General features: G+C 39.3%; 1 protein-coding gene across 7 annotated transcripts in view; it reads left to right on the forward strand.

Moving 5' to 3' along the window:
- ZNF536 (zinc finger protein 536) overlaps positions 1-12,120 on the forward strand; it is a 460,947-nt gene that overhangs the window by 276,365 nt on the left and 172,462 nt on the right. The window contains exon 9 of one of the 7 annotated variants that reach the window (XM_075282096.1): positions 6,457-8,052. The exons of the other annotated variants lie outside the window; for them this stretch is intronic. Within the exon in view, the coding sequence (XP_075138197.1) occupies positions 6,457-6,494 (38 nt within the window). The 3' untranslated portion in view covers positions 6,495-8,052. Of the gene's footprint in view, positions 1-6,456; positions 8,053-12,120 lie in introns of those variants that run through there. 7 annotated transcript variants of the gene reach the window in all.

Below are 12,120 nucleotides of genomic sequence, written 5' to 3' on the forward strand. Positions count from 1 at the left end.
ATAAAACATGCCACATTAAATTGGAGGCAAATATAGGTATAGGGAAGGACCCAAAGTAGACAATGGAAGCTGTGTTATGGATCCATACAACAGCTGTGTGCATGAGGTTTTAAACCTAGAGATTTACATTGTAACAAAAAAATCCTGGCAGATTCTAAGCATCTACAAAAATTCAAAGACACTTAATGGCCCAGAGAGATACTGATAACATCTAACTAGATTATCTGTAGCGGCTAATTCCCTCCAAACTCCCACTATTGACACCACTAAAATCACTTACTGATGCGAGCAGCTGTTACGTTGAAGTATTGACTCTAAATACATTGACTGTAAGAGACACATCTGTCAAATGGTACATCGATGAACCAACAATCTGGTCATGTGAAATTCTTGATAAATGGATCCTGCACCATTTTATTATATTGCAGATTAGTCTATACTGTACAGACCTTATGGCCTTCATTTATCAATAGAAACAGATGTTTTGAAGCAGTGGCATTAATATTCATTTAAGGAACATTCTCGCCATTAAGATGAAACTTCAACTATATTTATTTAAAGGATGTGGTATTTTTAAATTCACTTGGATTTTTTTTATATATATAAATGGCTGCATGGCAAGTATTATGTGGATTTTTTTGCTTTTCTGTAAAAAAAAATCCTATTATTATGTTGATAGCATCATTAAAAAAGTCATAAAATTATATTTTTCTCATTAGCATGTCAGAGGCAAGTCATGCAGTATAAAAAGAGATATAGGAATATTCATAGAAAAGGGAGTGATTTGCTTTAACGTGTTCTTTGTTTCAGTATTGTACTGTATTATCCTTAGCACTTAAGACATTTTTTCTGTTTTTGTGTACACTATCACATATAGCTGTAAAATTTGCCATTTATACTATATGAAATGAAGACAGCGTGTTAGCTATACAAGGTGTGTTCCTTCTCAATGAGCTGCTTGCCCAGAAAGGGACTGCTTTCTTAATAAAAAGCTAATACCTATATACTGGTGACTATTTGTATGCAGTGCAGTCTTTGGCCGGGTTCACACGATGTCTTTTGGCACGTAATGTGTCACGTAGATGCCGAGGGAGCTTTTACTTGCCGTATACGCTCCCATTGTTTCCAATGGGAGCCGGTACCGTATATGTGGCGCTATTTTGTGGCCGCCACAAAATCACGGCCGCAAAATAGCGCCACGTATACGGTACCGGCTCCCATTGAAAAGAATGGGAGCGTATACGGCCTGCAAGAGCTCCTGTGGCGTCTACGTGGCATATTATGTGCCAAAAGACATTGTGTGAACCCGGCCTTTGTTGTCACTGACACCTTTAGGTGTAAGTGCTGTTACACATTATTTTACTATTTTACAGGGGGTCGCTTGGGAATTATTTTTTGTTAAAATTTATTAACCTATTTTATTTCCAATCAGTCGAAAAAGGGCCCTAAGATTCTCCCTAAAAACTGCTCTAAACATTGTAAAGGAGAGTCTGTCCCATACACTAGTACAATGTATTGTCAGTATGTCCATCTGTAGCAGTTGGCAATGAGGGAAAGATTTATTCAGATAGCTGTATTTTTGGTTTTCTGCCACCTAGAACATTGGTTCTGGTGTGACATAAAATCTGATAATCTCTAGTTTTGTGGTATTGATCTTAAATACGGCAGTTCAAGCTGCATATACAAATCAAAGTCATTAACTATTGTTGTGTCATTTTTATATCTAGTGCTAACTGAAAGCTTTCATATGACACCATAAAGACTGTTCTAGGGGGTATAAAACTTTTTTTTTTGTAAATTGTGAGTCCATATAGGGCTCACAATGTACATAGGTATGGATTTTCCCTGTCTTATGAAATATGGGAGGAAATCCACAGAGGAGGAACAAACTTCTTACAGATGTTGTTCTTGGCGGGATTCAAACCCAGGACTCCAGCGCTGCAATGCTAACCACTGAGCCACCGTGTTGCCCCTGGCAGCTGCTACATCTGTGCATAATAATGATATACATAGGTATGAATTTTCCTTGCCAATAGCTTAAAGGCTTCCTGGGAAGAACCTTAGAGACTGTTTTCCATTAAGAGGAAGTAATAAAGGTTATTAGGGTTTATTACAAAAATGATCACCAAACATCCCCCTACACAATAGTAAAAAAAAACCAACAACAAAACAAAACATGACAGCACTTACACTTCTAGTCAAAAATACAAAATCTGTTCTATGTGTTACATTTCACAAGACTCTTCTTGGATGTGTTATCAATGGCCATTAATGCCCATACTAATTTATTTAATTAACTTATATTTTTTAAAATAAATATATCCTTTTTTTTGCTCCTTGTTCTTCAGGATAATTAATTATAGTAATTTTTTTTCACATAAAATAACTGCCTACAGGGTGGTTTGAGGCATAGCATGAGTAACGTAGCTAAGTCAGGGTCTACACAGTGTACCTATTGCAATGAAGTAATACCTACAATTTATAGCCCATTCTGGGACTGAAACCCATGTACATGGCTATTCTATACACAGTCCCTATAGCTCCATACTTCAGAGCTACTGGTTCCACCAGTGGCGCCATATGTGCCTTCTTACAGCACAATATCAGCAATACTTGCAGAGAAGAATGCCTCTCTAATATGGTGTCTAGTGGGGCATGCCATAATGCAGAATGATCCTATAGGCTTCTATAAGTGCCACATTACATCGCCGTATAACATATATGTAGCCCTAGTACTGTGCATGTCCTTATAATGGACTATCAAATAAGAAAATGATACAAAGAGTACACAGGGAAATTCAGGACCCAACTATCTCATGTAAAGAAATGCATAGCATAGCTGGAGTTGCATTTGTATGTCTATCAATGGTTGAATTCTATTAGCGTATTCACAAGAAACAGGCTATAAATAAAAGGAGTGGATGTTCAGTCATATATGTTTACAGGTGAGGCACATGGATGTGTAAGTATGGCGTGTCATACAGACACACAAGACACATACACACCTTACCCTTTTCAGTACCTTAATGACACCACTGGCAATTTTGCCCTAGATATGCTGAAATAGGCCACTAAATAATTAAAACAAATCTATGATTAACATTTTCCAAAGGAACATTTGTTCCCCTGGTGAAGTGGTTCTTAAATGGAAAGTGCAGTCATTGTTATGACCCGACATCTTTCCCAACTACAGAAAACGTTTCTCAAACTTGGTGCAAAGACATATGGTCTGAGAAAACAGGATCTATAGAGAGATATGAATAAATAAGAGAGATCCATTGAGGTGCAAAGGTTGCAATCACAACTTGGCCTTTGCGTCTTGGGACATGCAATGGTTCATCGACACACACAGATATATGTAGTTATTAGATAGATGGGAAGATTGATAGAGGGAAGGAAAGAAGAAAGAGACCTCAAGCATGTTGTCAAAACTATGTATATGTGCTGACCGTACGGTAGCACACGTACACAGGGTATATATGGATGTATGTGAACACATGGTGCTTCCATATAGCACTGCATTCTCCTCTGTAGAGACGAATACTCCTATATTGTTTCATATGAGGGAACTGTCCAGAAATGTCTCCATATAAAAGGATACAGGAATACAGTAGTTGTCCATAGATTTGTACAGAATTAATCAGTGGTACAGCAAGTGTACGCAAGTCAATAGATTTCAGGTGGATAAAACAATAGCTAGCTAGCTAGCTAGATAGATAGATAGCAGATAGATAGATAGATAGATAGATAGATAGATAGATAGATAGCAGATAGATAGATAGATAGATAGATAGATAGATAAGATTAGATAGATAAGATTAGATAGATAGATAGCAGATAGATAGATAGATAGATAGATAGATAAAAAGATAGACCAATGAATGGATGCAAGCCTCAAGGTCCGCACAGTGACCTATAGATAGATAGACAGACAGATAATCTTTTAGTATATAAGTGTTAGAATAAAGGAAACAATCGTGATGGTACAGCTCGGTCGCAGGTTCTAGGAATAGAGGTCAGCTGTCAGCTATTTCATATTGTAACAAAAGATTCTGCACAATAAGAAGCGAGAGGTGAGTGTTAGATTTCTCTCTGCCGCAGGAGATAATAATAGCTGCTTATTAGCAGTCATTATTTATGTATTTACTGTCTTCAGGAAATAGACATTGTGATGATTGAATAGTCAGGACAAAGTTATCATTACATTGAAAGTGGAACATCATCCTCCTCATCATCGTCCTCAGGTTCTGGTGCTGTCTGCACAGAGCGATCGTAACACAGAGTAAAACACAAGACTCTTTTATCTCACCCAAGTGGCACAATTTATAAAGAAGACACCGACAGTTTTACATTTGCAAATGTATGAATTTTTTTCTTACCCCAAAGGTTCCTCAAATGAGGACAGATTCAAGCATATCTGCTGTCGGATTCAGTTTAGTAAAAGTTGTAACAGAAGTTTGGGAGATATTTGCATTCATTTCTTTGTCATACCAAGTTGTAATCCTTAGTCTAGATGACAACTGTGGATTTTGCATGCTCTTATTGGTTTACTTTTAAAGAAAGTTTTATGATCCCGTGTAAACTAAGGTGATCCATTTTGATAAATTTCTTTAGGTTTTGTCCAAGGCAAAATACACACTTAGGCTAAGGCTCCACGTTGCGGAAAAGCAGCTTTTTTTTTTTTGCAGATTTTGCTTCGCTTTTTTGAGCCAAAGCCAGGAGTGGATTGAGCAAAAGGTAAAAGTATAAGCATTACTTATATATTTCCTATTCCTTTTGTAGTCATTCTTGGTTTTAGCTCAAAAATCAGCAAAAAAATCTGCAACAAAAAAAAAGCTGCCTTTCCGCAACGTGGGGCCTCAGCCTCAAGTGGTTTTATAAATTGTCTGTTCCTCCTGGACTTTATGCCCAGTTTTCAGTACCCTTGAAGCATCTAGTTGCTTAGTTCCCTGGTCTCTTATGTCAAGTGGTTAAAATAACCAATTTCAGTGTACTGATTTTTTTTTGCTATACTCCCTTGTAACTTAATCGAACAGCAAACCTTTATTGCAAAGCATGGATGATATAACAGCAGCTTCTGTTAGGTGAGAAGACAGATCTCTGACAGCTTTAGACTTTAATAGACAATACAGTTAGTCTTGGTTCACATCTGCACCAGAGTCTTGGAGACTAAGTTACAGAGACTGACGAAAATTGGTGGTGATGACTTTTTTCTCCACCTTTTTCAGTTTCAAAATGGCGGACACCTAACAGACCCCATTATAATTAATGTGGTCCACTGGGCTCCATGTGTAACCGCTGTTTTTTTATCGGTTGTATCTCCATCATATTGGTCTCCTGATGGAGCCAAATGATGGAGAACAGGCGCAAGTGTGAACCTAGCATTTACTACTCATCGTAGTTGTGCCCAAATAGAACTGAGCCAACCTGTTAATTCACCCACAATACAGAAAATGCATTGCAGATAGATAGTTGTTACATAGTCAATAGTGAGCCTGGAGCTCTTCTCTCATGGCTATAAACACCAGATTAGTATCCAAAACTGTAATACAAAGGTATGAGGTTCCTGTGTTCATATCCTGAGAAATAATTGGAAGATATATTAAAATATAGAAATTATGGGAGCGTTTAGAAATTACTAGGGTAAATCCTGTATATATACATTATTCACAGTCCAGTCACATTAATGTGAGTACCTGTCAAAATCCAGAATAGCCACCTTTGGCAGAGCAGACCCCTGCGAGATGTGCAGGAAGAGAGGGATGTTGTGATGATGTTCACTGGATGTTGAGCCATACCAACTCCACTGCCATGGCCAGCTGCGCTGGGTTACGTTGTTGAGCATCCACGGCATGAACAACCTGATTGAGGTGGTCCCACAGATTCTCGATTGGGTTCAAGTCCGGGGAATTTGCTGGCCAAAGGAGTACGGTGAACTCATCCTGGTGCTCCTCGAACCACGCACGTACACTGTGAGCTTTATGACATGTCACATTGTCCTGCTGGTACATGCCATCATCCTGAGGAAAAACATGTAGGGGTGAACATGGTCCGCAAGGGTAGATGCATACTTGTGTTGATCCATCGTGCCTTCCACAATGATGAGTGCACCCAGATGGCTGATGACACGTGCCTTCTGCGATTGGTTATTTAACATTGACATCAAAAGTAGGTGGTGGTCACATTAATATGACTGGACTGTGTATCTAAATAACTAAGCATATACTGAAATGGCTAGCAAAATCTAGACTGTAAGGCATAGATGTCACATGCTCAAATTTGTTTGTTCACTTCCTATTGCTTATCTGTGTATCTTTGTCACAAAGGATGACATCAAATAACCCCAGTTTTGATGTGTTTCATGCAAACAGTAAACTTATTAGGTACTTTGTTAATTGTTTTGGTTTTTTTATTTTACAGCATAATTATTTTTTTGATTCTGTTTTCTTTTTACAGACGACCAGGACGGCCATGGGGACCCTGATTGCACCTAGTTTTGCTATTCTGTATATTGGACTGAGAGATGGTTTGTCTCTTTGATGTACCTCCGTCTTATAGGGTTCTGTGGCAGAGGTACATCGATGATTTCCTCCTGCTGTGGCAAAGCAAAAATAATACAACAAAGGAGTCTTATGCTCCTATTATATAATCTCTGATTATTACCATTCTCAACCTTACATTTTAGACAGCTATGTCAGAGATGAATCACTTGTGATGGCTTGTAATATTTGTTAATGTTAACTCATTGGACCCTGTTACTCTGAACCTTCATAAATAAACTTAATCAGCTGCTATTCTTTAATAAATAAGGTAAAGAACATTTGAGACGTCTTGAAACAGGCAGACTTTCTTAAATTATTAGCATTTCTTCTCTCGATACACTGATAAAGGATATCACTGATACACAGTGTTTACAGTTGTACATCTTTCTTTATTAGAAAATGGCAAATATAATTATTTAGGGACATTGTATAGATGCTAAACTAGGGTATTATTAGTACATGGAGATGGATATTTTTGGTTATATTTCTCTGTTTTAATGAATCAAATTCTCCAGATTTTATTGCCTGTCTTGTAGTTAAAAATATCAAAATATTTCAATTTAGCTAAAATTGCACATTCAGATAATTCAGTAAGATCTACTAACAATGTAACTAGTTGTGAGAAATATCAATTTATTACTCTAATGCATAAAAAATTGATGGTCCATTTAGAAAATAAACAATACATGGTTCCTGTAGTGGTAATAATAAATTTGCTGTTGTTTACCTTGGTTGCTGTACTTGTAATCTATATTACATCAGAATAACCAAAAGGAAACTGGAACCAGAGTATTATATTATTTAAGTAATAGCTAATGGAAAAAATGATGTGTGCATCAACCAGAAGCCTTGAGTATAAAGATTGTTGGTGGTGCCCTCATAGGCCACACCTACAGACATGATACTAGCGGAACAACCGATAGTGGAAAGATCTTCATTGGACAGTAGTGGAGTCTTATACCCTGGCTAAGTTTCCTGGAGGTCTGAGAGGTGATTTTGATATTACACCTTTTTTTAGATCAATGTGTTGCTGTTTGTATATTATGATGTATTTGTATTTTTATTGTATATTATTATGTATTATAAAGTTTAACAGTGGCGATACATAGAGATATCCTAGAAGGGTATGTATAGTCAGAAGGAACATGAACAATCATGGTCGTCTGAGGAGGGGCAATAGCATGAAACACATTAAGACTGAGATGGGGTTCCTATCAATGATGTCATCCTATATGATACGCTGCACAGACAAGCAGTAATGAGCTGGAAGATTGGGTGGCGCATAAGTCCTTGATGTCAAAGATTTCCAGCTAATGTCATCATAATCGATGTGATCTAAAGCTTCCATTTCCCCATCAAGAATATAGCCACACCGGGACTTTCTGACTTGTGCATGCTGACTTCTAACAGTCTTTGCTTTCTCCATCAAAATGGAGTAGCACATTTGTACATTTTTATGTGTAAGCTACTACCTGTTGTGTTTTTGTTGTATAAAGTGCTTTGATATTCAGCCTTGTTGATCTTCTCATTTTTTTAACACCCAAACATTATTTCCTTGGAGTAGAAATCTTGGAATCTATTTGTGAGATGAGCAAGTAAGCTAAACATCATGATGATACAAGAGGACGGCTTCAGGTCTGAGAGGCCAAATGACATACTCCGTCTTTTAGTCGCTGTCTCCATGAACATTTTGGTGTTTTATCTTTACCCATTCCAAAGATATAAGCCCTTTTAATGTTGATAAAATTAGCGTATACTACTCAAAAGAGTGATAACAGTGCACGACATACCGACATACAGTACACAGAGTCCCCACCCCAGAGAAACCACAGTGTTACTGCTCACTTGGCTAGTATATACTCATTCTCAAGAGCTTGTATCTTTGGAATGGCAGAACAGATTTGGATAAACAAGATACCAAAATGTTCAGGGAAACAGTGCCTATCAGATGTCATTGAGAAGTATGAACTTGATAAGAGGTCCTCCTTATAGATATAAATAACCAACAGGTCCCAAAGTGTCAAAATTATAAATATCTATTGCCTAACTTGTGGACCGGCACAGCTTCAATCATCAAATGTATCTGTGATCTCTGAAACAACAAACACCTCATTTCATGTTAGATGATTATATATATATATATATGTATATATATATATATATATATATATATATATATATATACAGTCCAGTCCTATTAATGTGACTACCTGTCAAATTCCATAATAACCATCTTTGGCAGAGTGGACCACTGCGAGACGTGCAGGAAGAGAGGGGATGTTGTGATGATGTTCACTGGGATGTTGAGCCATGCCAACTCCAGTGCCGTGGCCAGCTGTGCTAGGTTACGCGGTTGAGCATCCACGGCATGAACAACCCGATCGAGGTGGTCCCACAGATTCTCAATTGGGTTCAAGTCCGGGGAATTTACTGGCCAAGGGAGTACGGTAAACTCATCCTGGTGCTCCTCGAACCACGCACGTACACTGCGAGCTTTATGAGACGTCGCATTGTCCTACTGGTAGATGCCATCATCCTGAGGAAAAACATTTCACATGTAGGGGTGAACATGGTCCGCAAGGATAGATGCATACTTGTGTTGATCCATTGTGTCTTCCACAATGATGAGTGCACCCAGATGGCTGATGACATGTGCCTTCTGCGATTGGTTATTTAACGTTGACGTCAAAAGTAGGCGGTGGTCACAATAATATGACTGGGTTGTGTATTATTTGAATACATCAGGCCTGTTGGTTTTATATTGTTGTTGACAATAAAAAACATCTCCAGTAGGTGACCAGTGACAATAAAAGGTAAAAACGTACACTTATATAAAGCTATGGGTTACACTACAGTTCCATGATATATATTTCCCTTCTTGTGGAGGAAGAGCCTGAGAACTGATTCCTAGGAAAGGTAAATTACATGCAGTAAGAGATTTGGGTTGTGATTATTTTATCGTGAAAAATAAGTTTCTTGGGGAAATATAGGAACCATACAGTAACAACAAATACAGGGAGCACAACAAGCAGGTAAGGGACACGTACAACTAAAGGGTCTTTCACATGAGGTGATAACCACTGAAGTTTGCTGGAGTGTTCAGTCCCAATCATCATCCAGTATAAACCTATGCAGAGATCAAACAATAATTTGTTTGTTCATGATGACTATATCTTTTTTGCTGACATAAAAATTGTTGGTCTGCAGCACATCCCCTTGTATAAGCAGGCATCTTCCTGGCTTTTGTAATGCAGATGTATGTAGAGGAAGAATAATGAACAATCGCAGTAACAAAAAAAAAGACATTATTGTTGAAACATATAAAAGCAAACCTAAACAACTTGCTTCATCAACAATCGCCACAAGTCATGCCTGTGTAAAAGAACACCAACACATTGGAGAATCCCTACAGATGAAGCCCAATTGCTTTGATAGTACTGAGTCATTGTATAACCAGTATTCAGGACCCTGAATGCCATATACAGCTCTGTATTCATGTAATTAATGCACATTGCAGATATAAATACCATTTTGGTTTTGGAAAGCTGAATGACAACTTCTACATGGTTACATAGTAGATGAGGTTGGATGAAGACATCAGTCCATCAAGTCCAACCTATAACTAGGGTTGAGCCGATCTTGACTTTTCAGGATCGATTTTAAAATCCGATTTCCGATCATTTTTCATTCGAACCCGATCTCGATCCCAATTCCGATCCCAATGCAAGTCAATGGGATTTTTTTATTAATTGGAGATCAGATTTTAAAAGCAATCCTATTCACTATACAGCATGGAATCTAACAATTGAATGCTTTAATTGTTAGAATCCACACTGTGTAGTGAATCACTAAGTGGCCAGAGGATTTTTTTAAAATCCTCTGGCTACTTAGTCCCCCCTGGTGTCCACTTACCTGCAGAGATGGCTGCTCCGGTGCCCTTCTTCGCCTCGCTGCCGCTCCACGCTGCTCTTCTCGCCTCGCTGCCCCCTGCCCCCCAGGTTAGGAGAGTGTGGGCGGGTACTGGGAGGGGAGACGTCACGTCTCCCCACCCTGTACCCGCCCACACTCTCCTAAGCCACAAGCCCCACCTTCCTAGCTCTTTAAACACTAACCTGGGAGGCAGCGGCAGTGAGGCAAGAAGAGCAACATAGAGCGGCAGCGAGGCGACGAAGAACACCATGCACTGCAGACCAGCCATCTCTGGAGGTAAGTAGCTACTAGAGATGTTAGTTTAGTCTCCCATTAGAATGAATGGAGGCAGCCGGCGCACAGGGGGTTAAGGCTGTGTGCCAGCTGCTTCCATTCATTCCTATGGAACCGCAGCGGAGCCTTCACACTGAGTATACACTCTGCTCAGAATGAGCGGAGCGTATACTCAGTGTGAAGGCTAAGCAAAGCATTGTGGGAAATAGTACTGATCTCAATCCCACCTAAAAAGATTGTGTTCGGAATTCTGATCGCGATCGTGAAATTTTCTCGATCGCCGATCGGAATCTGATCTTTTCCGAACACTATCGCTCAACCCTACCTATAACCCTACAGTCCCCTACAGTGTTGATCCAGAGGAAAGCAAAAACCTCATGAAGCTTATGCCAATTGCCCCATTTTGGGGGATTTAAGAATCAGTATAAAACCCTGGATCAACGTGTCTTTAAATTTAGAACCCATAACCCATAATATTGTTTTGTTTGAGAAAGACATCCAAGCTCTCTTTGAACTTGTTCAATGAATCCACCATTACCACTTCCTGAGGCAGAGAGTTCCAGAGCCTCGCTGTTCTTACTGTACAGAATCCCCTATGGGCGGCATAAATAAAGGGTTTGTGCAATCTTAAAAAACATGACGGCCTATTATTTTTTACAAAAGAAATAGCATTTGAGCTGAGCCTAGGCTCCCTGACACTGCAGTGATATCAGTAGCTGAAACTATCGGCACCAACATCTCTGCAAAGGGGGAAGATCGCGGCATAGTGTGCTGAATTCTGTGCACCATCAGCTTTGACTTGGTATATGACACTCCTTACCTGAGAGGACATGAAATGGTAAACCACTTATTACTCTTGTAGGACATCTACATATCTAATAAATGGCTGGACAGAATCCTACAATGCTGTGAGTAGAGATGAGCAAGTACTGTTCGGATCAGCCGATCCGAACAGCACGCACGCATTGAAATGAATGAACGTAGCCGGCACGCAGGGGGTTAAGCGGCCGGCCGGCGTCAAAGCGGAAGTACCAGGTGCTTCCATTCATTTCAATGCGTGCATGCTGTTCGGATCGGCTGATCTGAACAGTACTCGCTCATCTCTAGCTGTGAGTCTTTACATAGATTTTACGTGATCGACTACGGTATACTGAAGCTTTTAGCTCTGTTGGCACAAATCAGTGTAGCTCCGCCCCCCTGCCAGGACATGTGACCTGCCAGCTGACATGGAACTGCGTGATTGTTATCGGAGATCTCACGGTACAGTTTACTCTAGCAATAGCAGAATTGTGACTACAGCTCCGGATGTGAATGAAACATAAGCCACGATAAAACTACAATTTCCTATTGTCTCAAAATCCTGCAGTTCTAGCCG

The sequence above is a fragment of the Leptodactylus fuscus genome, chromosome 7 (assembly GCF_031893055.1).
Source record: "Leptodactylus fuscus isolate aLepFus1 chromosome 7, aLepFus1.hap2, whole genome shotgun sequence".
In the NCBI taxonomy this organism is placed as follows: Eukaryota; Metazoa; Chordata; class Amphibia; order Anura; family Leptodactylidae; genus Leptodactylus; species Leptodactylus fuscus.